At 48.2% G+C, this 26,418-nt stretch overlaps 7 protein-coding genes across 7 annotated transcripts; 4 read left to right on the forward strand and 3 right to left on the reverse strand.

The window, feature by feature from the left end:
• Window positions 1–208: 208 nt before the first annotated feature.
• Window positions 209–2,680, reverse strand: GGS25DRAFT_443188 (uncharacterized protein). Its single transcript, XM_049258760.1, has 4 exons — window positions 1,703–2,680; window positions 1,455–1,639; window positions 522–1,397; window positions 209–457 (listed from the first exon to the last, which is right to left on the reverse strand). The coding sequence occupies exons 1-4, from the start codon at window positions 1,960–1,962 to the stop codon at window positions 444–446; spliced, it is 1,335 nt and encodes a 444-aa protein (XP_049112869.1). The 5' UTR covers window positions 1,963–2,680; the 3' UTR covers window positions 209–443.
• A 261-nt stretch (window positions 2,681–2,941) lies between these two features.
• On the forward strand, window positions 2,942–4,572 carry GGS25DRAFT_525246 (arginase; the record flags this gene model as incomplete). Its single annotated transcript, XM_049264745.1, has 8 exons — window positions 2,942–3,196; window positions 3,300–3,396; window positions 3,462–3,568; window positions 3,645–3,798; window positions 3,864–3,909; window positions 3,965–4,007; window positions 4,070–4,295; window positions 4,367–4,572. 8 exons carry the CDS (start codon window positions 2,942–2,944, stop codon window positions 4,570–4,572), a joined length of 1,134 nt encoding a protein of 377 aa, XP_049112870.1.
• Window positions 4,273–6,549, reverse strand: GGS25DRAFT_506338 (uncharacterized protein). Its single transcript, XM_049262299.1, has 2 exons — window positions 5,641–6,549; window positions 4,273–5,567 (listed from the first exon to the last, which is right to left on the reverse strand). The coding sequence occupies exons 1-2, from the start codon at window positions 5,960–5,962 to the stop codon at window positions 4,864–4,866; spliced, it is 1,026 nt and encodes a 341-aa protein (XP_049112871.1). The 5' UTR covers window positions 5,963–6,549; the 3' UTR covers window positions 4,273–4,863.
• A 2,441-nt stretch (window positions 6,550–8,990) lies between these two features.
• Window positions 8,991–12,303, forward strand: GGS25DRAFT_515798 (fungal-specific transcription factor domain-containing protein; the record flags this gene model as incomplete). The annotated part of the gene is made up of 7 exons (XM_049263123.1): window positions 8,991–9,205; window positions 9,257–9,573; window positions 9,629–9,999; window positions 10,050–10,130; window positions 10,180–10,874; window positions 10,953–11,153; window positions 11,211–12,303. The coding sequence occupies 7 exons, from the start codon at window positions 8,991–8,993 to the stop codon at window positions 12,301–12,303; spliced, it is 2,973 nt and encodes a 990-aa protein (XP_049112872.1).
• Window positions 12,304–12,641: 338 nt separating this feature from the next.
• On the reverse strand, window positions 12,642–14,843 carry GGS25DRAFT_506344 (histidinol dehydrogenase). The gene is made up of 2 exons (XM_049262300.1): window positions 13,219–14,843; window positions 12,642–13,092 (listed from the first exon to the last, which is right to left on the reverse strand). Exons 1-2 carry the CDS (start codon window positions 14,275–14,277, stop codon window positions 12,838–12,840), a joined length of 1,314 nt encoding a protein of 437 aa, XP_049112873.1. The 5' UTR covers window positions 14,278–14,843; the 3' UTR covers window positions 12,642–12,837.
• A 1,623-nt stretch (window positions 14,844–16,466) lies between these two features.
• GGS25DRAFT_506347 (uncharacterized protein) lies at window positions 16,467–18,356 on the forward strand. Its single transcript, XM_049262301.1, has one exon. It carries the CDS (start codon window positions 17,105–17,107, stop codon window positions 17,873–17,875), a length of 771 nt encoding a protein of 256 aa, XP_049112874.1. The 5' UTR covers window positions 16,467–17,104; the 3' UTR covers window positions 17,876–18,356.
• A 1,670-nt stretch (window positions 18,357–20,026) lies between these two features.
• GGS25DRAFT_506352 (uncharacterized protein) lies at window positions 20,027–21,639 on the forward strand. The gene is made up of 2 exons (XM_049262302.1): window positions 20,027–20,748; window positions 20,852–21,639. Exons 1-2 carry the CDS (start codon window positions 20,484–20,486, stop codon window positions 21,367–21,369), a joined length of 783 nt encoding a protein of 260 aa, XP_049112875.1. The 5' UTR covers window positions 20,027–20,483; the 3' UTR covers window positions 21,370–21,639.
• Window positions 21,640–26,418: the final 4,779 nt, after the last annotated feature.

Below are 26,418 nucleotides of genomic sequence, written 5' to 3' on the forward strand. Positions count from 1 at the left end.
GGAAGAATTGGCGTTGGTGTGCATTTTATTAAGCCTTTAGAAAGGTCCGTTTCTCATTCGACGCACATGTGCCAAATACGGGGAACCCTTAGAATAGAACGGGACGTTTCCGGTCCTAGTAATCCATATCAGTTATTAAGCTCAGAGACAACTAACTACCTAGGTGAAAGGGGGGGAAAGGTCAGGCATAAGAGATTATTAGGGATAACGAGACCAGCCAGGTAATATCAGGTTAAACATTAATTGTTGATCGGCTCTCTGAATAGCCATTGGCCGTCATCCTCGCGGACCAATTCAACCTCGACTCGGCCGATGTGAGCATTTAAGCCCTCCGGGACTTCCATTCCATTGCCAACTTGAGCTTCGATACTTTGTTGCACATGACAGAACAGTAAGGGTAAAGAGTCGCCCTTCCAAGCGCATACTTGGTCTCTCGAGGTTCTCTAGACCGTTTGTGCTATCCAGTTTTAGCATACGCCTTACAGAGATTTAATTGGATCCATGTTATGGACTATCCTTACCGAGATAACAGAAAGCCAAGACCATGAGAGTCAACGGGTAGATTACCCAGTACCAATTGACTTTTACGTGGGAGGCTGCAATGAATGCGGTACCACTGTATTTGAATGATTGCCTGTCGCTGAGACTGCCACTTTGTCGAATGTTGTTGGTCATGCTCAGGGATAATCTTGCTATCCAGTTATCTAGATCCGAGGTTGTGCTGTGAATGGCTTCAATCCAATCAGATGAGTACTTAACCACCCCCCCGATGCTCGAAGCGTGGCCCGTCATTAAAGAATCCATAAACCCCCGTAACGCATGAACAGAGTCTACAGGAATGGTATATCGGGTTTTGTTATGTACGTGGAGTTCCGGTGGGATATCGACGAAAGTAAGTTCATCGAAATGTCCGTTTGTCTCTGGAGAGTACTTGGTTTTTGGCCAGTGTGCGATAACCGCGCTGTCTTGCACGCCATTCGTTACGGTGGCATTAAGGCTTTCGAGGCAAAACCACAATGCACATTCATGGCTTTCAACTCTCGCCTTTCCAGCCGTCTGTGATACGGAGATTATGTCGAAGACGGAGAATAAAGCTCGATCATCAGAATTAAAAGTGTGTATTGAGCCATTGGATGGGGCAACAATGAAGTCGAAATCGGACACGTCCCCATTTGGTTTGGTTACAGAGGTACCCGTGGGCATCGTGTATGTACATCCATTGTGCAAGTCGCACGAAGTTCTAAAAATGGACTCCGTGCAATTTCCACAGACAGCTATGGTGGGAAAAGGAGGCCACATGCAGTGACCCGTTGAGCAGGGTAAAGGGATAGTCAGCATACTGCTGGCCATGACGCCATCATATATAGCTGCCTTAGTAGAAAGGCCTAGAAATAGTTCTAACTTCCATTAGTATTATATCTCAACTTATGAAGGTGAATAGAACAAAGCGCTACCTTTGCCCCTTGGAACGATGTTGTGCCATGTCTCAGCCCTTGGTGGCGCTGGGGCAGGCGAGCCGACCATGCTGGACCTGTGTGTAAGCGGTACTGGCTTGTTGCTGAACCCAATCATCTCCGAAGAAAAGGTCTCGAAGCCTTGGGCGAGTATCATGATGACGGCCCCGACACAGGCCAAGTGCCTACGGATCAACTGAGCATCTGTAGGTACCATTGAAGTCTGTTGGCCTGATCTTGAGACTCACCTCCCTTTCAAGCGCCATAGTAAAACTAAACTTCCGTATAACCCCGTTGCGGCTTCGTCGAACATTTTGAAGTCTTCCAATCGAGCTTCAACTTTCCCCTTGCGGAAGCCGGACACCCAGATCCAGGCACCTTGGCTGATGCACGTCTGAACTACTGCCTTGAGGGCGAGACGAAAACAACTCATGACAGCAATGATAATGGTACTTAGTTTGAGGCTGTCGTTCCATTCGGGTTCAAGCATGCCGTCAAACAAGTACATGATGGTGATAAGAAAGCCAGCTGTTATGAGACAGAGGCCACAGTAGAAGTATTCCTCCTGCCACTAGCCCAGAGTATAGCGAACGGTGTGTTGGAGCTCGTGCACTGACGGGATTGCGAAGTTGAGGGAAGCATGTTCATCACCACTTTCATCGTCGGGCTCAATATTAGGATCTGAGTCTATCTTGGTTGGGAAAATCTCGACCCGTGAGCCGGACCTCGTAAGGGGGGAGTCCATTGTAGTCAGGCTCTAAAACGTATCAAAATGCCACTTGAGTAACAAAGAGAAGTGAGCGTATGTCGGATGCTGAATTAACAAGCTTGGCTGGTTCGAGATGGTGAAATGCGTACTGGTATCTAATAATGCATACAGAGAGAAAGGGCAAAAGGGGTGGAATGAAATATATACTATGTTATATATAAATAATAACAAGGGATTATATCATTGATAACTAACCTACCTACATACCTGGGTAGTAGTAGTATGGTTGATGTTTTGTTTAAGACGAAGTTGTACAAATAAAATGAGAAGGTGATTGAATTAAAGGCCTTGATTGACCGTAATATCCAATTGAACTCACTGACAGTGCCTTCCCGAGAATAAGGTTCAACGTTCCTTGAGGACTCAATTGTCAGGAACAGCCTCAGTTTCTCCTACTACTTTTTACTGAATATTCATATTGATTACCGCAGATATTTACGTAAAGTGACAACATTGGATGACTGATATTGGAGATTACGAGGGAACCTTTCAACATGCATATTAGTGTAATCTACTAGTATATGCATCATGTGTAGTACCCCTCATAAAGAGATAAGAGACATACATCCTAAGTAGACATTGCCATATGTACTTACTTGATATGCAGATGTATATAAAGTATACATATAAAGTGTATGTGCATAGGTATGCATCATGTAAATGTAACAGACTTGAACGTTCGGTGAATCAGATGAAAATTAGATGAACTTTGACCATCATGCACTTAGCACGCCCCCTCATAATTATACTCGGCGTCACTTGTGCCATCGCGTGGGAATTCCCCCAGAAGCCCGTTTTCCCTCCTGGCCAAAACTCAATCCCAAACGTGAACGACAACATAGACATCGTGACCGGAAGTCAATTCAATGGCTTGGCCACATACGCGAACCTTCCCTATCTCAACTGCCTCTCGGACAGCGAAGCCGAGGGGAAGAAGTACGATATTGCGATTTTGGGGGCGCCGTTTGACACGGTTAGCATCTATTCCATACTGACCTACGTTCCTACCTAATGCATGGGTAGTATGATGTACATGTACTGTAGGTATGGTGTGTGGCTAATGCGTTACTGAATAGGGGGTCACGGCTAGACCAGGGGCTCGGTACGGCCCGCGAAGCATCAGGATCGGGAGTGAAAGAAAGGCGGAAGACTTTGCATGGAGCGTATATACTGGTAAACACTCCAACTATGAAATCATGACGAAAAAAAAAGGGGGCGAAATCTAATTTATTTATTAGGGAGAAACCCCCTCCAGTCATGGGCCACCATCGTAGACTGCGGCGACGTGCCACTCACCTGGCTGGACAACAACATAGCTCTGGCGCAGCTGGACAAAGCGCATAAAGTTAAGCTGCCTTCATTTACTATCTTACATGATTATCCCGAGCCGTAACGAGAGGGGCTTACAGAGAGTACCGTAGGTTGTTTCCGGACGAAAGGCCTCGAATGAAAGCAATTCGGCACACCCGAGGATCATCACGCTGGGTGGCGACCATACCACCACGCTCTCTGCTCTCAGGTCGACGTACAAGCACTGGGGCCAGGTCTCGGTGATCCATTTCGACAGTCATATCGGTTGGCACCCCTTCCCCCCTCTCGTTCCCCCGAAAGAGGCTGGAGCTAATGTGGATGTGGGTTAGATACTTGGGATCCTGCTGTTCTAGGGGGTGGAATCTCGGATTATGCGTAAGTTTGAAAATGGGCGTTGAGTAACCTAGGATGCTGAATTAAAACCTTCAAGAGGGCTGAATCACGGAACATTCTTGCACATTGCACACGAAGAAGTGAGTTTGCAACCTATTCATCCAAATCCGCTAGTGGCACTCGCATTAACAGACCTCACCAGGGCTTGATCCGCAACTCCTCGATCCACGCCGGCATACGAGCGCCCCTCCTGCGAAGGAAAGGCGACTTGAGAAACGACATCGACTGTGGCTTCTCTATTGTCAGGGCTCGCGACCTAGACAAGATTGGCACCGAGGGTGTGATTTCTCAGATCAAGAAGCGCGTTGCGGATTCAAAGGTCTACATTAGTGTGGACATCGACGTCCTCGATCCCGCATTTGCGCCAGGTAAGTCGTTGCAATGAGCACACATCCACCGTAGGTGATGAGCGAAATATGAGATACTGATTGATTTATAGCGACAGGAACGCCGGAGCCTGGAGGCTGGTCGTCGAGAGAACTGCTCACAATCCTTGATGGTTTGAATGGCCTTGATGTCATCGGTGCGGATGTCGTAGAGGTGGCACCGATCTACGATACAGCTGGTCAAACAACGGCACTTGCCGCTGCTGAGGTCGTTTTTTCATTAATCGAACTGATGGTTGAAAAGCCAATACATCACTGAAGTACCTAGTTAGGATAGTGCATAATGAGTTGAGTCGTGAGGAAAAAAATGAGATTGGATTGGGATATCGCCGTAGTGGCGTATTTACAGATGTGATGCTTTCAAGAGAAACCGGATAGGCATGATATGATCTAACTAGGAGGAAGAAACCCCAGAGAAGAAATGACCCAAATAATCCGACCTATACACCGCATGATGATAACCCGCCTTATTCCCCAGATTCGCGTGTGCGGGCACGTTGGCCCTAGGTCATTGGGTTCTGGTTTTATGTACAAGGGAACTATACTGGATTTAAACACGATCGAGCTTCCGTCGCTCCGTTCGTGTTCGCTTCATCAGCTTCTTATACTTCTTCTTCTTCATTTTTAGTTTTCTTTGTCGTCGCACACTGATGGCCATCATATTGGGGTTCTGTCCGCGAACTTCATCACGCCATCGAGTCTGGCGAATAGCCATGCGTTCGATGAAACTGCGTGGTGTAGGTGCTTCATCAACTATTTTTGGACTGTGTGCCGTGATTTGAACCTGGCCGTCCGCATCGGCTGACTCCTCAATCGTAAACATAGCCTTGTAAATACGGCGTTGCGGTGCTTTGTCCACCGCTTGCTCGGCTTTAGCCGAAGTCGCGGTTGCGTTTCCAGGTTGCGGGAATGGTGGCGGTCGGAATGGTAAAAACTGGCCAGACATGGTGTTGAGCTGGACGTAAACACTCGATTCGGTGCCGTCAGGGTATTTCAACTCGATCTTGTGCAGTTGTTCACCGCTAGCATCCGCGATAATCTCGCTGGCGCTTTGGTTGTCAAGGCTCATATTCTGCATAGGCTCTTCAAGCTCATCGACAGTTCTTGAGAGGGTTGACATGACATCGTTGTATTTGCTACTCTTTGAGCGAGAGGCAAATATTTGGGCAAACGCATCATCTGTGATCGTTTTCGGGAAGCTGTGGGTTACAGACATGGGCCGATGCAGCGAGAAGAAGGTCGACAAGGCTAGAGCTATTTATAAAGTCAATACATGGACTTGCATTTTTAATGGCAAATAGTGCATAGTAATGCATTTTACACGAACCTTCTTGTGGTACATGTTGCGTGCTGGGAACGCTAGGAAGTTTTTGAAGGTCATTGATTTCTTTGGTCTTGCGCCTTCGCTTCTCGCCAGGTTGTTTCGTAGGCTGGGATGGCGAAGCTGTCACTTGGCCATCTGAAATGCCTTTCGGGGAGTCGTTAGGGCTGGAGGGTTTTGAGGAGGAATAGCGTCGTCGCTGCAGGCTGTTTGGATTGCAGACAAGAAAGGCGGCGGGCGTACGAGCGGTGGTATGTCCGAGGCTGGAGAAAAGGGATGATTGAGGTGCAGCAGAGACAACCCGCCGCACCGATGAGGGCAACATCATGCCCAGCGTAGGGAGGTGAGATGGGGGGTGGGAGTTGTGAAGGCGAATGATTCTATGGTAGAAAAGGTGAAGATAATTAAATGTAGAAAGAAGGTTTGAACTTTGAAGACCTTCGGAGGAATGGCATGCGATCACCCGTTGGCCTCCGTGAAAAGGTTAAACTAGCTGCTGATTGGAAGATAAGGCTTTGGTGGCTGATGCAGTGCTATCAGGCTTGTACTATGTACAAGTGTATCACGTGCTGTAGGCGTATTCTTAAGCATCAAATCCTTTCAAAAGAAAGAACCGTGGAACATTTTGAAACATCGATGATTGATTGAACCTTGAATTTTCTGGAATGTGGCGGGGTCTATCTGTCACGGGCCACTTGAAGAAAGATCAGTAATCTTCTTTAAATGCACGGTTAATGCACATTTAATGCATAATTCTCTTAAATAGATACTAGACTCATCCCATGACCACCACCTGGGCACTCATCTGACAGCCTTCAATTTGAAACAATTGAGCAGCTGCTGAGTCATATTTTGATTCATATCGATTAGAACAAGTTCCTTACTTCATTAGCTTCGAGGATCATTTCCTCGATATGATCAAGGTTTCTACTATGCATGTACAATCGAAGGAGACATTACCTAGTAGCAATGCCAATGTTCAATCCATCAACTAGATTAGCGAGATGGAATCGAACCAGATGAAGACGAAGGCGTCATCATCATTTTTTTTTCTTTATCAAAAATTCCTTTTGGATTTTAGATTTTTTTTTCCCCAATTTACTATCACTCATCGATACCACATGTCAAGCCTCTGCATCTATCCTACATTCAACACTCCAATTCATGACCAAGGTTTATCTTTAAAGAATAGATAGAACATCGAATTCTCAGACAAATATGGTGCTGTTTTAGTCGGTCGAATGCTGATGGCTTACAGATTATATTACGAAAGTATGAAAAACAGCACCCGTAAGCTTCTATAATAACGACAAACATCGTCGTAACCTGTCATTTGCGCGCGGATCGTTTCGTATCCTAAATGTTGGTATAGGCCCTAGGCTTTCATCCTTGGTCTGGTATCCATCTTCATTGCCCTAGGGCTCGGGGCCTCAATGGCTTGACCAGAAATATTTCGAGTCTATACGTTAGCACACCGCTCTTGACTATTCAGTCCTGTCGTTAATAAGGGATATTAGTTTGACGGTGTGTACAGTCAGCCTTTTCTTGCCAGGCTCATCTCAAGTGAAACAAAACCAGCTAGCGGTTGGACCAGAACGCTTTTTGTGGAATCTCTGGCTTTGTCGTTGCCACGCTATGCTTTTTGTTCTTCATCGCCACGGTGCCAAATCAAATCAATGGCTTATGATCGGCGAATAGGGCAGACATGATCGACCAACATAGCTATGATGGAGATGAAAACAACGAATAGTACATATTGTAGGCTGTAGGTAGGTAGGTACCTAGTAGGTAGGTAGGCTGTCCATTAGTATGGTTCAATACGGTATATTTAATACCTACATACCCAGGTAAGCTAGTACCCATGGACGCTAGAATGTCAACATCTTCCAAGGCTTCGTTAAATTGACGCCAATCCTCCCCCTTTTATAGATCTCGAGCTACATACTACATGCTTGCTTGCTACCTAAACACATCGTGATTTAGGAAAACGGCCTGAGGCTCTGCCGAGCTCTAGGCTATGGATATCATACATATTACCCACAGCACTAACACCAGACCCAAGCGATCATCCAATGCTACCTTACTTAGGAGTAGGGTTTCTAAAGTGTAGCACTTTTCGGAATAGTGCTGAATAGTGTAAAGTGCTGTTTAAAACAGCACTTTACACTTTACACTTTTCCCCACTTTTCCCAAAACATTACTAGTGTACTACCGTTACTATCACCACAATAACTTACACTCAAGCTTCAATCCAATGATTGAATCCATAATGCTTAGGGGATATAATACCAAGCTTGCTGTCGCTACGATATTACGAATTACTTTCTGACTATCACGATATGCCTCTTAGAGACACGCGAAAAGGCTCAAACCTAGAATAATATTACGGCTACAAAAAAGCAAAAAATCAAGTTTGATACAATATTCAACCAAGATATTTATCAGGAATTAACTGAATTCATATCTGAAATATGGGTCCCAAATCACAAATATATGGGTCCGGAATATTTCCGGCCCGAAAAGTGCTACACTGATCTGAAAAGTGCAGGTTTAGAACTGTTTAGAACTGTTTAGTGCACTTTTGCACTTGTGCAATCCGAAACCCTACTTAGGAGACTAGTAAATGGTACTAATGATTATATAAGCCCTGCAGCGGGCAATTTATTACCGATCTTTTTGCCGGCGTCTATTATTTCTACCGGGGAAGAGCAACAGGGGGTACTCACTCAGAGTCACTCTCACCCAGTAGCCGTCCATACTTACCTAGTTATATACCTAGTCACATGTATCTATCCCCCCTTTACCCTCTTCCTGGGTAAGATGTCGACTTTGCCTGAGGATTCTGGACAAGCAATTCTGCAACAAGTGACCGTTTCAATGGCACAGCGAACTCGGAGCCTCGGAAGCTTTCTCGATCTGGCCAACTACAGACTACTCGATTTACCTCTTACCCATCATTGATGAGATAATTGACAGTTCCTACTAGGTGCTAATGTACTAAATATCGGAAACTACCCAGGCATTTCAACATATTTCTAAGATCCATACTAATAGTAGCAAGTCGGACACCGTGTTACGTCCGAGAACTTGCATTGCCCTAGCCTTAACGCCCTGTCATGATCATAGTGCAATACACCCATGGATAGATCGCCGCCCTGACTTGGCGTATAATGTTACCGGGATTCCCGTAATGGGGAGTGTCCAGGATACCTAGTAAGTAGGCTAGATGCCTCTACTCGAGCATATGGAGTATACCCCACAACCCCACGAACTTCTCCAATTCCTGGGGATAGGTGTTCCCTCTTTTTCTTTCTTCTCACTCCTGTATATTCTGTATAAAAGTGTAGACGGTCAATATGAATTACGAATCCGTCGCGATGCCATCAGAGAGCGTTGAAACCGCCGAGCCAAAGCCGAAGTCAGCGGCAAAGATGAGGAAAAGAGCACCCAAAGCTTGCTTGTCGTGCAGGAGTCGAAAAGTGAGATGCGATGTTTCTCAGCGTGGCAGGCCTTGTATGAATTGCTATCTAGACAATGAGACTTGCGTTGTGACCGGGCGAGCATCCAGGTTGTGAGTCTCCTATTCCTCGACCCACAATCCTCAGCTCACACTAAGAATCAGTAGAAGAGGCCAGCGCGGTGAGAACGATGAACTACAAACGTCTTATCCTCCATATACGGTGGATGACTATGTGAATGGGGGGACTTCGGAAGATTTGGTGAATTCACGCGTCAATGGGAAAGTGCCCTCTCTAGGGATGGATGAGGAGGATTATAGCCCGTCGCGAGAACTACCCAATTCATTAAATCGTACCGAAATCCACGCAAGCCCGGAGGTTGAAGCACAAATATGGACAGGAGCACCACAGCAACAAGCGTCTGATGGATTCAATAATCAACATGGTAATAGGATTGCCAGTCCCTTTTCTACCGCTCAGGGTAAGTTTACTAGTAGTGGTGACCTGATATAATCTGATTTTAACCGAAGCGCTAGAAACCACGACGTTACCATTGAATACTTTCAATTCCTTCATATCCCCTGAGATCCCTCTTTGGACAGGAGATCAACGCATCGCTGTCAATGCCGATGTGACATATTCTTACTATCCTTTCCTCCGAGTCAGCAACCTTCGTAACATCATGCCCCAGGATGCAAACTATCTGGAGTCTCAAGGATGCCTCCGAGTCCCAACGAGAGCGATCTTGGACGAGTTCGTGCAACAGTACTTCTTACACATCCACCCAATAATGCCGATAATCAACGAGGGAGACTTTTGGGACATGTACTGCAGCGAAACCTCTACAGGGCCAACCGAGACGATGTCTCTTGTCTTCTTCCAGGCGCTCCTATTCTCTTCTTGCAATGTAGGCAACCCAAAGCCGCGATGAGAATTCATGTTAACTAAGTCTCTCAGTTTGTCTCGAAAAGCAGTATCAAGGCCTTAGGCTTTCCTAATATCCGTGCTGCCAGAGCTATATTCTACAGACGCACCAAAGTACGTACCGTGGTATTCCAATCCGATCAGTCTGCTTACCACAACATAGCTGTTATACGACTTCGACACCGAAACCTCCCTCATCGACCTTTCTCAAACAGCCCTTCTCCTTTCCTTCTGGGCTACGAACTGGTCGCTCGCATCGAAGAAGTTAAACAGCACATGGCTAGGTATCGCCATACAGAATGCGAGGAACTCTGACGCTCACCTCTATGCGGTTAAACCAGCTTTCTCGATAAGCACCGATCCGATACAACACAAGAAACAAAACACACTGAAACGGTTATGGTGGTGTTGTGTGATACGTGATCGCATTCTAGCTCTTGGCGTACGACGGACTCTACAAATATGCCGAGCCCATTTTGACATCGACGCCAACACGGGGCTGGGATACACAGATCTAGCTGACGAAATAGACCGTTCCAGGGTATACAACGCGGAAACTAAGAGGTATCTCATCGAGATATTCGTTCAACTCGGGGAACTATGTTCAGTCTTGACAGATGTTGTCACGCTTGTATTCCCTCTTGACGATGTACCTGGCTGGGGCCGGCAGATGGGATCAGAAGGAGCAGCGAAGTTGAATGAATGCAAAGCGGCATTAAGGAGATGGTACAAAGGTGCATCACTTCGCTTTCCAATGTTCGGTGGCGGAAGTGCGCCGAGGATGACGAATACGAACAATAACCATTTTCAACATGATTCCGTGATCCTATACACCAACTTGATGTATATGCACTACCAGTAAGAGACCCCATCCAGCGCGTCATGAAGGCAATATGCCCAGCTAGGAGGTAGATGGTCACTGACACTTTGCTATAGTTCCGCTAGAGCAGCACTTTGCCATCACGAAGTTCTACAATTAGCTGTAGCTTGCACCTCACCAAATCTCAGTAGCAATCTTCGCGAGTTCTCCAATATTTACGAAAACAGGCACGAGTTACAAGACGCATCATGTAGCCTGACGGAATGTCTTAGAGAACTCATTCAGCTGCGGCTTGCTCGTTGGTTACCCATCAGCGCGTAAGTCTTGACGGCAGTATCCCGATTACACCTCCATAACCGCTAATATTCGTCTAGTGTTGCTTGCACAGCCTTACCATTAGTCCTCCACATCATCGACGTAAAATTATCCGCCCAAAACAAATTCAAGAACGGCCATACCCCTCCCGATCCACAAATGGCGGCCAAACAGCATCGTCTCAACATTCTCATCGAGGCTATGAAGACGTACCAGCCCCAGTACGACGGCGTGGACTATATCAGCGAGACCATACGACACATCATCAACATAGCCCAACTGGATGCACCGACCAGTGCGGGGGTAGGCTTTTCAGGCCTCGGGAACGACGGTAAGCCCTCATCGATTTCCGACTGGACCGATATACTCGCATCTCAGCCGGGTTACTATCTACGCTTAGCCATGACGATGGATCTCTGTTTTAGCAAAGGCCGGCTGGTGGAAGAGTCCGACTTCCCGGCGAACCTACGGGGGTTATTCGCCGCGGACTTCAGCTCCATCCGGGCACTCAGCGTACGGGGAATGTCCACAACACCCACACCTGCACCCACAACTGCACCCACAACCACCACCACAACAACAACATCACAGGGCCATCAAACGTCTTATTACGTGCCAAACCCGACAGCAAATATCATCCCGGGAACAGTGCGCTCGCTCTCCTCAGACGAGGATTCAACGACCTCGCCGAACTCCCTCGACAGCCACGCGAACAGCAACTCCGAGTGCCACTTCGACTGCGGCCCCCACCATCACGACCAGCGCCAGCACCAACACCAGCACCAGCTGCACCACGCGACGGCCGGCGGCGCCGGCGACATCGACATGTCGGGCATGTTCGACAACACGCTCAGCGTCGACCACCTCGCCAACGAAGTCCTCGCGCTGTACGGGCTCAACGCGGGCTCCGACCTCGACCAACCTCTCTACGGCCAGGGCGGGATGCTAGGCGAGGACGACTGGATCGAGAAGGCGTGGAGTGACGAAGGCATCAACGAGCCGGATGATGACGATGAGGATGGTGATGATACTATGGTGGGGACGAGAGACCAGGATCATGGCGGCGGCGGCGGCGGCGCGGATAAGGAGACAGAGACGGAGAGGGCGCTGCTCGATGCCCTGCGCGATGAGGGCGTTAGTTGTAGCGTGTGATGCGATGTGATAATTTATGGATCTGTTCGATTACCTGGGTAGACTAGCATGGTGCTTATAGGTTGCATAGCTTGGCTTGGGGGTTCTTCTCTTTTGGATTCGGTGCGGATAAATTGGACCTCTAGGTGGGTAGGTAGGATGGTGGTGAGGGCTAGATACTTACTGTGAGGGAGGTAGGAGGTACCTACCTAAGTAGGGATCATTAAAGAGCGAAGCGACTCGGTATGGTTAGTCAGGCACATAGGCAGTTACCCTTTGGGATTATATATGAATTTACTGCTACTTCTGACGAAAAGCACGGGAGTTCGTACGTGAAGCCGTGCCCCTGAATTTGTAGGGGAAAGTATTTTGACTATTGGCTACTAGGTAGGGTTCATCTGAAATACATCGCGATACTATTGGATATCTACCTAGACACCGTTAGTCGTCCGTGGACTAAATAAAGCGGCCTATCTCACGTGGATGACTTTGGTACTGATTTGAGTGAGCAACACCGTATATTCCCGTGCCTGCCTACCTATATAGGTACTTATGCTACACTTTCTTCGCCTCACCAATCCACGCATGCTCGTCCTGTAGGTATAGATGGGCCCTCAGGTCTCCAGACCTCGCATGCCCCTCGAAATTCTCTGCCCTCGAGCAGCGCCCGCACAGCCGGCCAATCTCCCCACTCGCCTTCTCGTCCACCACTTCTTGGTACGTCTGCGTCTTGAGGTACTTCCCTACCCATAGCCCACCGGTGTACCTGCTTGCTTTCCGGGTTGGGAGGACGTGGTTTGTGCCGATACACTGGGAAGGGGGTGGTTAGATTTGATACTGGTAGATGTCTAAAAGTAGGAACTTGGCGCCTAGATAGGCACCTCCATACCTATATAAGGGGTAAAGGGGATGGATAATGCAGGTATGCACGCTTACCTTATCACCGTACGAAACGCAAGTCTTCTCGCCCAGGAATAACGCGCCAAAATTCCTCATCTTCTCCAAAGCCACCCTCGGCTCCCGCGTCAGGATTTGCACATGCTCACTCGAATACTCATCCGCCAACTCAAATGCTTCATCCAAGCTATCCACCACGACCACCTCACCATAATCCCGCCACGAAGTCCCCGCCAGATCCGCCGTCGGCATATCCTTCAGTATCTGATCCACAAACACCATCGTCTTCCTCCCCACCTCCTCCGAAGTCGTGATCAGTACCGCCGGAGAATCCGGCCCATGCTCCGCCTGCGATAATAAGTCCGTCGCAATCGTAAACGGGTCCGCGAACTGGTCGGCGATAACCAGCACCTCGGTCGGCCCCGCCAGCAGGTCGATGCCGATCTCCCCGAACAGCTGGCGCTTCGCCTCCGCGACGAACGCGTTCCCGGGGCCCGCGAGGAAATCCACCTTCCTCACCGTCTCAGTCCCCAGCGCCATCGCGGCGATCGCCTGCGTGCCGCCCAGCAGGAAAATCTCGTCCGCGCCCGCCATGTGCGCGGCCGCGACCGTCGCGCGGGGGATCTCCCCCGCGATCGGCGGCGTGCACGCGACGACGTGCTCCACGCCCGCCACCTTCGCCGTCACGATCGTCATGTGCGCCGACGCCAGCAGCGGGTACCGGCCCCCCGGTATGTACGCGCCCGCCGTGCCGATCGCGTTGCTCTTCTGCCCCAGGAACACGCCCGGCTGGATCTCGACCTCGAAGTCGCTGATGCTGGCGCGCTGCGCCTCCGCGAACGTCCGCACGTTGGCTTGCGCCGACGCGATGTCTGCGAGGGTCTGCGCGGGGAGCTGGGAGATGCATTCTTGGATCTGGGCTGCGCTGAGCTTGAAGGAGGGGGGGGACCACTTGTCGAATTTCTCGGAGTACGAGCGCACGGCGGTGTCGCCGTGCGCTTTGATGTCGGAGATTACGCCCTTGACGATGTCGGAGACTTTCTGGGAGGTCGAGGTGCTTGCTACGAGGGCAGCTGTCTTCAGATGTCGGGCACCCATTCTGTTCCCTTTTCGGACAATGGCTAGTACTCTAGATGCTTCGTACTTGGGGGTATATAGTTATGTTGGTCTTTTTCGTAGTATTTATTTGGGGTATAGAGAACTGCCATCTTGTATCTCGGTAGCTAAGTATTCTTACAGACTTATATGTTACTGTTACCTCGGCATCGCGTGGGGATTTGTCGATGCAATGAGGAGGGGGGCGGGGAATTTGGGGGGATCGCGCTTAGGAAATTGGGGACGACGGCATTGCGTCGATGCGGCAGAGGTTCTAGAAAATAGATGCCGGTTTATTTACAGCGCGAGAGCCAGAGATTCTACAGCTTCCTACTTGGTAGTATGTGGGTAGTCGTTCAACGTCTCCATGCATAGTCCATACGCTCATATCCTTGTGAATTCCAAGATGTGTCTGGTGAGGTTATCTACCGAAAATATGATGTTATAATATTGAACATATGGGTTCTTTTGACTAGACTCAAACCGTCGAAGGGGCCATGGGATGGGTAAATGAGTTCATATTACTATGTAAAGACATCTTGCGCCGTGCCCTCGTAAGATGAGGTTCAACCTAGATGTCTTCGTGGCACAGTGTCTAAAGGACAGGAGTATACATGAGACAATGCCAATGCTCTCTAGGTACGTACCTAGGTAGGCAGGTGGTAGGCAGGTAGGCACCCGTACCCCGTAACCCGGGCAGTCTTTTCGTCAGTACCACCCAGCCATGTTCTTCCAAGAAGCTTCGAAACGGAATATGCAATGTCATAGCATATAGTTGATTGGTTAATCTACCATTGATGTACCATTGCGGGTTTACATAGATCTTTCTTCAGCCGCCTATGAGACTTCTTACAAGATACTTACCGAGGTAGCCCTGAGGGTAATCGGGCACGATCTGTCGGGTCGGGATATCCGAAATTAACCAAAAACTCGGCAACCGGTCGTGACTTCGGTTACTTATCTATCAGTTTATATCCCATGATCGACACGGGAAGGGCAGTATTAATAGCATTACACTAGACGAACCGATGGCATTGTCAGGGCTGTGAAGCCCTGAGATCCGGGGTGGTAAAGAAAAAGCAATACTGATCTGCTACGTACAAGGGGCTGAGAACCAACCATCTCCACCAAGACGATAGGCTCTAAGTACACTGACGAGAATAGGTACGTAATATACCTCCCTACCTAGGTATAGGTAGTCACACGAACCCCGGACATTGTTACTTCTTAGGCATCAATTAGATACCTTTTGGTCCTATACATACGATCGTAATGCACACCGCCGTGCTGAAGGAGTATAAGAGTACAATGAAAGCCTACTTACCCCAGCATCCTATCTACTTGGTAGGCACTGCTACGTATGGAATTGATCATATTCGAAACATGTTTGGCTGCTTCCCTACTTACATATCTGCACCTATCCACTGCCCGCCTTGCTCACTTACACATGTCAAGAATGAGTTTGGCGGGATTTGGCCACATGGTCTCTCATGTCGAATCATTGACCATGGGGCAATGCCGGTGAATTATACGCGGCTCACCTCTTTGCTTTTTTTTTTTACCTGCAAGTAGCTCATCATAGAAATCATATCTCAAACCGTCTCCTAAGGAGCCACTTAAGCCACGTTTGAGACCCAAATCTCGCCTGCGGGTGGAATGGACATCAGGCTTGGATGTAAAAGACAAATAGTGTAGAAACTCGTGCGCCAACATGGGCTGATATATGTCTAAGAATCGTATATGTTCACAATTTACCTACCTACCTAGCCTTACTGAGGTACCTCGAGGGCTAAGTCATTGTATTAGGTCACACAATATCTTTAAAACCGAATACGGGCTTTGCCTGACCTATGATATTTTCAAGATCTGAATAATAAAGATGTCATCTGGGATCTGTCCAATGTTATACTGTAGTCATATTTAAGTATACCTATCATAAATGATGAGATGCAAGGCCTTGCAGCTTACGCCCCTAGTTACTTAATAGCTGCACCAATCCCATCTTCCTTGCGGCCAGGGCTGCATCCGCAAGTACTTCTTATATTGGTATATTACATCCATGGATGTGCTGCTGCATGTGCCGTGGATGTTATGCCGTTAGAAGACTAACGCAAGGCGTGAACCAATGCCCCTCGGCGATCCAGTATATCCAGTAAGCTGAGGATACGAAGATATATCATATTTATCATATTTATATATATATATATATATATATATATATACATATATCAAGATTGATATCATTCGATGCTATAACTTTATGTACATGTACCTAAGGATATCAAGTGCCTCATAAGGCTTTCTAACCCGAGCCTGCAGTTTTATATCCTAGTTTAAAATCTGCGAGCAATGGCACAGCAGAGAAAACAACTATTTTCAACCCTCATCTTTGGTTACAAATCGCATTCACAATATGGGGGAATTCTAGGCAGCTGCATGGCAAGCCATGTTTAAACATGGTTGCCATCATATGGATACTTGCCATGCAATGTCTCAGCCCAGCTGAACTGACTCCAGTATCTCCTCCATTGCCTGTTCGGACATCATTCGATCTCTTGGTAAGAGAGGTATGCGTAAGGGCACGGTGCAGCTAACTGCCTCAGCAAGTAGGTACCTACCTAGGGAGGTATATATTTAGTCTCGAGTCCCATTTGTGAAGATGGAGTAACCATAGACATCAAGATAGCTGTTCAGGAGACCCTAGGGGTATTTATTTATTGTCGTCATTACTGTTATTTCTATAGTATTCCGTATTATACGATTCCCCCCAGGACTCAATATCACTTATAGCTATTAGGCCAACGTAGATCTATTTTAGTCCTCTTTCCCAATGACGAATGATAGCAGATTCGAGCAAGACCACTACGGAAACCATTGGCCCCTACAATACGTACTCAACTATGATCGGAATCCAACTCAAGCAGAGAGTCAACTACTGCAGCTCCCAAGGCAAAATGACCCGCACTCCTCCTGGATCCAAACTCCACACCCAGCCCATTCGCGTCAAGTCCAGCGGGTTGCATACCAGCTATCCAAGAAGACCCTAAGCCAGTACCTCGACGTAACCCCGGCGCCCCTCCCCCTGCCGAGATTCGGCGCGCACCTAGAGAGCCTACCGCAGAACGTGCTGGACCGCATATGCTCGTACGTTCCCTACGAGCACCTCCTGACGCTGTACCAGCTGTCGAAGACGCTGCACCGGGTCGTGAACCCGTACCTGGCGCCGTACGACACGATCCTGTCGTTCGTGCTGCGCGCCGAGCGCGACTTCGAGAAGCACTACAAGAACGAGCAGTTCCTCGGCTGCTACATGTGCTACAAGGTGCTGCCCGCCTCCCTCTTCGCCGTCGACCAGCCCCTGCAGGCCCTCCTGCGCGTCTCCCCCTTCGACGAGCAGTCCCTCGTCAACCTCCGCCGCTTCTGCATCCTCTGCGGCGTCAAGTGGGGGTGCCACAGCCCTGGCAAGGAGCTCACGACACGCACGGGAGAGCGCTTCTGGATCTGCGATTGCTTCCATGTGCATAATGACGGCACGCCCGGCTGCAAGGAGTGCAAGGCGCCGAGCCCGCTTGAGCAGCGAGGGCCGAGACGGAGGAAGTAGATGTATAGATTTAGATACCAGGTGCTGTTATTCCAGCAATTTGTTGAGCACGAGAAAGTTGTATGGGTGGTTGTTGTCTCAAACTTCGCTGGGCTGAGTTGAGAACTGGAATGAGCGTTGTTCGTTTCATACTTCTATATCTTCTGGGGGTTAATATCCTTGTCACAGCCGGGGAGTTTCATATCAGCCTTCGGCACACGAGGTTGAGTGTGTTCAAAAGTTCAACATTTATTTTTTATTTTTACATTCAATGGGGCCTACAGCAAGTTAGGTTGTTTCTGGGGAAAGAAACTGGCTAACAAGGTCAAGGTGGTGTATTTGATTAACCTAACCTACGAGTTGTCGAAGTAATGAACTATTGAAGGGCTGATATCCAGCTGTAGTCCTTTACGTGGGATCACGTTGAATACCTAAATAACGGCCGTGTGAATATTGTGGTTCCTAGATACCTACATACCTACCTAGTAGGTAGACACTGGACTCAAAGTTCGTAAGAAAGCTAATCATACGATATCCGCATTATTCTTTTTCTCTCCAGAGTTTTCCCCTAACTCTCCAACTCTTCAAATTGAAGCTATCAGCATTTACTTGCCGGTGATTGTGCACGCCGTGTCCCTAGTTGTCTAAGTCACAAACTTTGCTGGAATTCTGATGGCAGCAGATATAGCAGCTGGCAGAACTATGTGACAGCTGGCAGTGATATAGGACTGTGGAAGGGGTTGTTAGAATAACTAAAGTCATGTGACTTGGTGCGTGGTCAGGGGGATTTTGGTCCACGTGATATCCTTCGTTTGCACTCTCCTGCTTTTCGATGAAATCATCGTTTGCTTGTACAATTCCTTCCTTCTATATTGATATGATTTCTGCCTTGATGATATTATTATTCTTAAATACTGTCGCTACGCTGCATCTCCACCATGGACCTCTCTATAAAGACGCCAACATCTCCCATGACCAACTACAAGCATCTTGTAAATGGAGTTGGACTGAAAGTCTCCGATCACCCCATCCTGTTAATTTTAGGTGATTTGTGCATAGTTGCTTGAGTTCTGCTGCTTCTTACTCTGCATATGACAAAGTATCCCCCGGAAATTTCAGCCCCTGCTGAATTTTCTCAGAGGCGTGCAAGATACGTTCAAGTGCTCGGACTTCAAGCCGTGCACCACCTTTCGGTACTTTTTGTAAAGTCCGAAGACTCCCAGCATCGCATTCGTGTGCCGAAGGTGGCCGAGGGATTACTGGAGCTCTTCAATTGAATGAATTTCATGAGAATCGTCTACTGTTCAAAAGGGTGCAGTCATTGATATGCTAGGGTTAGATACAAGAAGCAACTACACGTGGAAAGGTAGAAGTAGTGATACCTTTCCTTACCAACAAGCTGTCCCTGTCAGTAAATAATGATGATGGCAAGTAGGTACTTGGAATGAGTGACCATATTGGCTGAGCGTGGAGCCTAGCCATCGCCGATTTGAGATACGGGGAAAGCACCACTCGGCTGTGTCCAAGCTCAGGAGACTTAGCTCTCTTAGGCAACCCTTTCGTTGGTGTCATTATTGCAGCTCTTTCGTCTCTTACGATACCTTTCTAAGTGTCATAGGAAGCAGCAATGCGTGCTTTGGGGCAAGTTACACCTCACAATGCCAGAGTGTGCGGATGATATATGATGGAATAACTGCCCCCTGATGCTCAAGCACTAGCTCCGGCTCCTTGACACGGGCCAACTCCTAGTTCACAATGTCGACCGGAGAGAATTCCGGCGGGGGGCGTCAGTGAAAAGAGGCTGTACCTGCGTAGCGTACCTAGGTAGGTATCTTTGCTGATCTCGTTTCCTCTTCCTCCAGTGCTGCTTCGCGGCATTGAGATGAGATAGGATATGGGTTGCTCCATATGCTTTAGTTTCCTGTATATTACTTACTAATACCCTATGTTCCGCATATTCACAATGTTTAGTTGGTCTTTGGCGAAATATACAGCTTCGTGCAACAGCATTTATGCTAGGGATATGGCAAAAGTTCCTCGTTACAAAGTTGACTTGTCGCTTCTGTTGTTATTTGTTTGCAGGCGCCACGACGGGTATTCCGCCAGCTTGAAGTCCTAGCTTTGAGGGGCATCACATAAATGTGTCATCAATTGCAATACCAGGAGGCAAGCTATGATTCTGCTGCTTTTCTAGCTAGTCACACGAATCAGTTCTATTTCAGTATCGTGTCCAGGTGGGATTACAAACATTCTTCGACATGGTCCCATTTGCGACCGACACTCACTACCAAGATAATCAATTCAGATTCACGCTCTAATTACTTTCTTGACACTCACTATGTTAACCAACAACCCGTCGGTAGACTTCTAGAGTCACGTATGTGAATCATTTTCTTGGTGTCTGCCTGAGGTAAGTATCCAGCATGGCTACGACTTACTCACGTTTCTTTTGTCGAAAGGCGCCTCAGGGGTTGCCTGCTCGAATCTACGATTACTCGGGTTTCCTACTCTACCTAGTATTTAACACAATCCATATTGGCAAGTCTTCCCTTGCAAAGACCACCAGACCCCCTCTAAGTCATTTGTGCCCCTTAAGAAAGCGATCAGTTAATAGAACGATCATTAAATAATGTTTGTTCTATTCCTACTTGCCAACTTATGTTTGGCTGTTGCGCAAGATAGCAGACGCGTGGACCCTAACAATCACTTTATATATCCTCCGCTGCCGGGACCTCCCATCGGCGAAGACCCTCACGCTTACGATGCAAATATTAACTTCATTGTCGGCAAAGCACCGGAGCAGTCCTTCAAATGGGTGTCCAACATCACAAGTTTGAAGGTGCAGATAGTCCAGGAAACGCCACCGAACGTCGAGAATCAATATGTAATTAGGGGTATGTTCCACCCAACGAACAGCCTCTTGATATTCAAACTCCCCTCCTCCTCCTATCCCTTTTTATTAAGTAGGTATCTTTCCTAGGCTGACTTTATATCAAGACTGCGACCCAGGCTCTGACAATACCGTCCACTGGGACGGGCAAATTGGTGATATCGACCTCGCCCATGGCTTGCAGGCGTACCTCGGAGCTTGGGACTGTGCAGCTGGTAATGACGCGGCTCCGGTGTTCTTCTCGCACTACATCAACCTCGTCGCCACTCCCCCGCCATCTTCCGCCAACACATCGCTATCTCCATCGCCCGAGGTGCCCCCCGCGGCTGAAGATAACTCGCCGGCCGGTATAAACGCCGGGACGGTTATTGGCGTTGCTTTCGGTATCGGCGCACTGGCGACCCTGGTGCTTACCGTAGTCTTCTATCTCGGGGTGAAGCGGGGCCGGACAACCGAGAGACGAGAGCAAGAGGCGAATCGAGCTACTTGGATGGACGACATGAGTGGCTACGAGATGGGCCCGCCTCCAGCATCGAACGTGGAAACGGCGCCGGTTCCTCTCCCGCCTCCTCAGCCACCTTTACCAACTTACTCCGAGAGCTCAGACAGGAAGAATGCTAGGTGAAGTAGCCAAAGGGGGAGATAGCATGGGTTTTTCACCGATAGGTGCCTACTCTACTGTCTAACTATCCCAGGTTATGAGGCACGGATAGGTGGGCATACCTATATATGAAATATCATAGGTCAGATCTAGAAGCTACGATGGACTAGCCAACTAGGTCGTCCTGATTCGGACATTCCGAAGGTGGAAGATTAAGTAGTACATTGACATCAAATCTTTTACTCTTTGAAGCCGATGCTGGCCTTTGGTGTCTAGTAATCGCATATCTCCCGTAGACTCAACGTTGAAGTAATACGTACAACGAGTGAATAGACATAGCAAACCTTGAGCGCTATTCAACTCTGTGAGCTAATTTTGTCTATGAACTGTCTAAGCACGTGGTAGGTAGGCATCCAACACGTTGTAGTGCAACCTTTATCACATACCTACCTAGGTACCTACCAGTTTCTTTGCACCCTTGGGTAGGTAGGTACTTACTTACACGTGTAGTAGGAATCCTTGCCAATACACATCTGTCGTTTTCATGAGTCAGATCCACGAACCCATGTTTCTTACCACCAACCAAAGAAGATGCCATCTTGCTTCTTATCCCAAAGATCATCAACCTTGGAACAAATAAGAGAAAAGAAAAACTAAAACGGGACAGCACTTTTGTTTAAAATAGGCAACAGGCGGTCAACTGAACCATGGATCGTAATCCCGAAAAAGGTTCAAGGGTCCGCTCGGGAACCTTGGAATACCACACATCACACCGGCGCTTATGCCTAGATATAGTATACAAGTAACTACAGACCTATGTAGGTTAGTTAACCTGTATTTCATTACCTACCTAAGTCTGAGGCAGAGACTCCAACGCCAAAAACCTGTTGGCGGGGCTATGAGCCTGTATGCCGGGTAGGGTTTGCCTTGACAGGGGAACCGGCAATCATCTCATTGAGCTGACGACTTTCGTTTCCCTGCGTTTCATCAGTTTTTGGTCCAATGAATTCCGACTCGGAATTCCCAACTCCAACTAGGCGGGTCCCCACTGGGATACCTAGGTAGGTAAGCATAGCGTGGTGGTCAGCTCGGTAGTGTAGCTATTAACAAGAGAAGACAAGATCAATCTTACCTACCTGGGCATGGTATGTGTCATATATGCGTGAATCTGGCGGAGAGCATCCGCTTCATCACTGCACTGCTGCTTCTTGATGCAAGGAATAGCCCATGCAGCTAGGTAGATAATAACGGGCCCAGCGGCCGCGATCTTATTTTAGCTGTTGTGAATCATGGGGTTCTGTTCCCGCCCCTGGAGCTTGGGGCTGATTTGAGTAGGTATACCTAGGTACCTACATACCTGGTACACCTCGGAGCCTCCTCCCCAGCTCCGGGGATAAAGAAAGAAAGCCATTCTCTCCAGATAACATGACCGAGACAGGGAGTATTTCTGTATCAATGCACGGTGCGCATGCTGGCCTATTACTAACAAATACTCCCTTCTGTCTTGCTATCCGTCATCGTAACCTAAGCTTAGCACTCAACGTAGCAAATCCGACACATACTGTACCACTGCCCACGACACCACCCCGACCATACCGTACGTCGCACATCGACGTATCCAACGAGTCCTGTATTCCCATACCTAGTTGTTGTAGGTATGGTGTGAGATGAGCAATCTGAGCCGAGGCGAGGCAAGGCGTGTCGGGGGCGAACCTAGACCTACACGAAAAAGCGTTCGATGCCTGGTGAGGAGAGGCACATCTGCCTTCCCACCTTCCAGCCGACCTACCTGCCACGAATAACCAGCGCCGCGTGAACGATTGTCTCGGGCGTGTAATTCACCAGCACTCATCTTTGCGGACCATGTGTCCTTGCGCACTCATTTGCCGCGGCCTGTTCGTGCCACCGTGTTACGTTTGACCGTCGACCCCCAATCACCCGCGCCCGCGACAGACGAACAAGCCCATAAGACGTGTGTAACGGCCGCAACGTTCATGACCAGTGCGGTGTAACAGCCACGAGAAGGCTGTATATTACACAAACGATCCATAATTATGGAATACACACCATCATAATCATGATGCGCATAAGATAAGGTAGATACAGGCCCAATCTGCCGGGGCGAGCGAGCGAGCGAGCGACCTGTAACCTGTAACCGGCCGATCGATCGATTGGGGTCGCAGTGACGTGACGCGGATACCCGCACATGGTCGGTCTCCGACGTATTGGGAATACTAGATAAATAAGTCCCCCAGGCAGTAGTCGCTAATGTCGCCATCCGCTCGCGTAGGCTGCTTACCTATTACATTCGCCGTACCGGTTTGGTTGTATGAATGTTCCTCGTTCGTAGGTAGTAATTCAGGCAGAACGATGTAATGCCCGGCCTCCGTCTGCCCCCCATCCCACCTCAGCTCCAGGCACGGAGAAGCAACCCCACGCTCAGCCGTACGTAAGGTTAGGCAGGATAGAGTGGTAGTATTTATGCCAATGGGACACAACCACAACCATGGTGCATTCAGCCCTAGCTGACGAAAGCGACGGCCGTCGTGTCGCACACGATCGCATTCATATGTAACCCCCTTTTTTTCCTTTCGTATTTTTTTGTCTTCATCAGCCTGGTCCACAAATATCAAAATGAAAACTTGGTACCTACCTACCTAAGCATGATAATTGAATCGTGGTCAATGTAACAACAGTCCAGAAATAACGCCCCCCCTTTTCCCGTTTTTCTCCCTCCTGGTGGTAGTTAAGGAATGAATGGAAGACTGACATAACGTAAGAAGCTGGCGAAGCTGGCAGACCTACTAAGTAGTTGCCTGCCTAGCTTGACTGCACACACCCTATTACCTACCTACCCAACATAGCAGGTAAGGCAAGTAGGGGAACTATACATGAAACCCAACCTCCTGGAACACCGTCGCAGTCTGACCTCTCTCTCTATCTCTCTTTCTCTTTCTCTCCGTCTCTCTCCAATAAAGTAAAACGGTCACCGTAAGCTTACCGAACGGCCACAATACACACCTACCTATGAGCCCACCGGCCTATCCCCAATTAGCAGAATCTATATTATATCATCCAATTTTTTGGGGGGCGACTTGTCCCGTGCTTGCGGCCGTAGACACATACAGACTCATTCACTCACTCGCTTGCTATAGTAGCCCAGTGAGATAAGTATGAGAAAAGGAGAAAGTTGTGGAACGACCGCCTGAATGCAAGAGGGAGGTCAAATCTAAAGCAAACCTTGGTGAATCCTTTCCGGCAAATTAGTCAGCGCGGCACAGCAGCCCGGCGGTGCTCTTCCGACGCCGTACTCGAGCATTCCGCCCAGGGGTTGGGAGTGGGCAAGGTACAGTAGTATGTACCCATATTTTATCGGCGGCTACGAAAGGCGTATTTTTTCTGGGCGTGTGTTACATATAGTTATTAGTGTAGTGCGTGTGTCTGTGTGTCGGCATAATTATACGAAAATAGCTAAGGTGAAAATAAATAAAAATTGAATTATCGGAAAGGTGAGGTGCTGGATACGCTGTGACAAAACTGCGTAGTGGGGAATCACGAATAACCTAGGAGAATACACGGATTTTGAGGGTGTAAAAAAAAAAACTCGATTCTCTAATTCTATTGTATATCGTTGCTTGCGCAAGTAGGCCTTCGGGAGAGCCCGAATCATAATCTATCTATGTCTAAGTGTGTGAACCTCCAAATGCCGTATTCCCATCCAAATCGTGAAAGTCTTCATGTTAAAACAGGGCAGCTAAAAAGGGCCAGAAGGGAAATAGGGCTGATAACACAGGCTTTGCTTCGTGGTTCGAAGGAAAGGGATGGAGGAAGGTGTGCTCCCTCCGATGTTGAGAGTAAAGGGGGCCTTTAAACCGGAAGTGAGGAAGTCAAGAGAAAATGCAGGATTCCATCTCCTTTCCAAACGCCTCGTCGTCCATGCTTCATAATACAAGTGAGGATGTCTTTAGTTGTAGCCGCTGCGGCTTCTTCCACGAGAGGTGGTGGTTTCCGAGCCAGTTTCAGGGCTGCCGGAGCCAGTGTCGTTGGTAGGAACGTCAGATCCGGCCTCAGGCATCTTGTTTAATTGTTTACTGATAGTCTAGCGGATGCTCCAACGTCTTCTCGTTCAACTCGTTTCGCTTGCTCAAAGACCCTTCTACAAATTTGCTTTGAATCCTCGAATAAGATAAACCGGTTTTCAAGAGGTCGACCAAGATTTATATACTGCGAGAATGGCGTTCTAGATTGAGAACTCTGACTGTAAGTCCAATATAAGACTTGGTGTTGCCTGGGAAAGTTGGTGTTAGTATGTATTGGACGACACTAAAAGGAATAATGAGGGAAACTCACTCGATGTTTAACAATGGTGGTCGCTAGGTACAGCTAGTGAGTGTTTATATTCAAGGACGTGTATCTACTTAGATGTCGAGAGGTTAAGATAGAATGCTTTAGTCCTGGGTTGAAGGTTGCTCGAGAGTATCTGGTGAATTGATGATATTTCCAGAGAACAGAACCAACAATCTAAGGGGGAGAGGTGACGGTTATATAGCTCGCTCCATACATCATAAGATACCTTGCTGTAGAGATATTCGCTTTGACGTGTTGTATTGAATGCCTATGATAGATTGATCACTGCCTCAGCCCTATGGGAGGATTCCTTGGGCCACACCTAGGATCCACGAATATAAATGAAGGTGTGTGCGTACTTGTCTTGGTCACCGCATAAGTTCAGGTTGTTGACGTACCTAGGTGAATATGCCTCGCCGTGAAGACACAAATGAATGAGAATACGGATTGTGTAACAAAAATTATTTTTACACAAGTCCCATCAAAATTGGCGAATGGACACCTGACCCAAAAAAGAAACGGCCCAGGTGCAAAGCATAGGTGAGATCTAGGAGGCGGTAGGATCTAGATTGCATACCTACCTACCTACCTATATCCCGCACCTTGTCCGGCCTGAGAGCCGAGGCGAGGCTTGGCGTATGCTCGATGGATGATAACTTAAGTTTCGGCGTAGCAAAGGTTACCACGGCTGAAGATGTCAGTTGGGGTCCGGGACTCCAAGACTGC

Source organism: Hypoxylon fragiforme (genome assembly GCF_022984875.1).
Source record: "Hypoxylon fragiforme strain CBS 206.31 chromosome Unknown GGS25scaffold_9, whole genome shotgun sequence".
In the NCBI taxonomy this organism is placed as follows: domain Eukaryota; kingdom Fungi; phylum Ascomycota; class Sordariomycetes; order Xylariales; family Hypoxylaceae; genus Hypoxylon; species Hypoxylon fragiforme.

What these genes read in the sequence shown, in the direction of transcription:
- GGS25DRAFT_506352 (XM_049262302.1), top strand. Translation starts at nt 20,484, where the DNA reads ATGTTTGTTCTATTCCTACTTGCCAACTTATGTTTGGCTGTTGCGCAA. An exon ending in GAATCAATATGTAATTAGGG is followed by an intron (nt 20,749 to 20,851) that starts GTATGTTCCACC and finishes CTTTATATCAAG; the next exon opens with ACTGCGACCCAGGCTCTGAC.
- GGS25DRAFT_443188 (XM_049258760.1), bottom strand. Translation starts at nt 1,962, where the DNA reads ATGTACTTGTTTGACGGCATGCTTGAACCCGAATGGAACGACAGCCTC. An exon ending in CTATGGCGCTTGAAAGGGAG is followed by an intron (nt 1,640 to 1,702) that starts GTGAGTCTCAAG and finishes GTTGATCCGTAG; the next exon opens with GCACTTGGCCTGTGTCGGGG. An exon ending in CATCGTTCCAAGGGGCAAAG is followed by an intron (nt 1,398 to 1,454) that starts GTAGCGCTTTGT and finishes AATGGAAGTTAG; the next exon opens with AACTATTTCTAGGCCTTTCT.
- GGS25DRAFT_506338 (XM_049262299.1), bottom strand. Translation starts at nt 5,962, where the DNA reads ATGATGTTGCCCTCATCGGTGCGGCGGGTTGTCTCTGCTGCACCTCAA. An exon ending in GCAACATGTACCACAAGAAG is followed by an intron (nt 5,568 to 5,640) that starts GTTCGTGTAAAA and finishes CTTTATAAATAG; the next exon opens with CTCTAGCCTTGTCGACCTTC.
- GGS25DRAFT_506347 (XM_049262301.1), top strand. Translation starts at nt 17,105, where the DNA reads ATGACGAATGATAGCAGATTCGAGCAAGACCACTACGGAAACCATTGG.
- GGS25DRAFT_506344 (XM_049262300.1), bottom strand. Translation starts at nt 14,277, where the DNA reads ATGGGTGCCCGACATCTGAAGACAGCTGCCCTCGTAGCAAGCACCTCG. An exon ending in GCGTTTCGTACGGTGATAAG is followed by an intron (nt 13,093 to 13,218) that starts GTAAGCGTGCAT and finishes CCCCCTTCCCAG; the next exon opens with TGTATCGGCACAAACCACGT.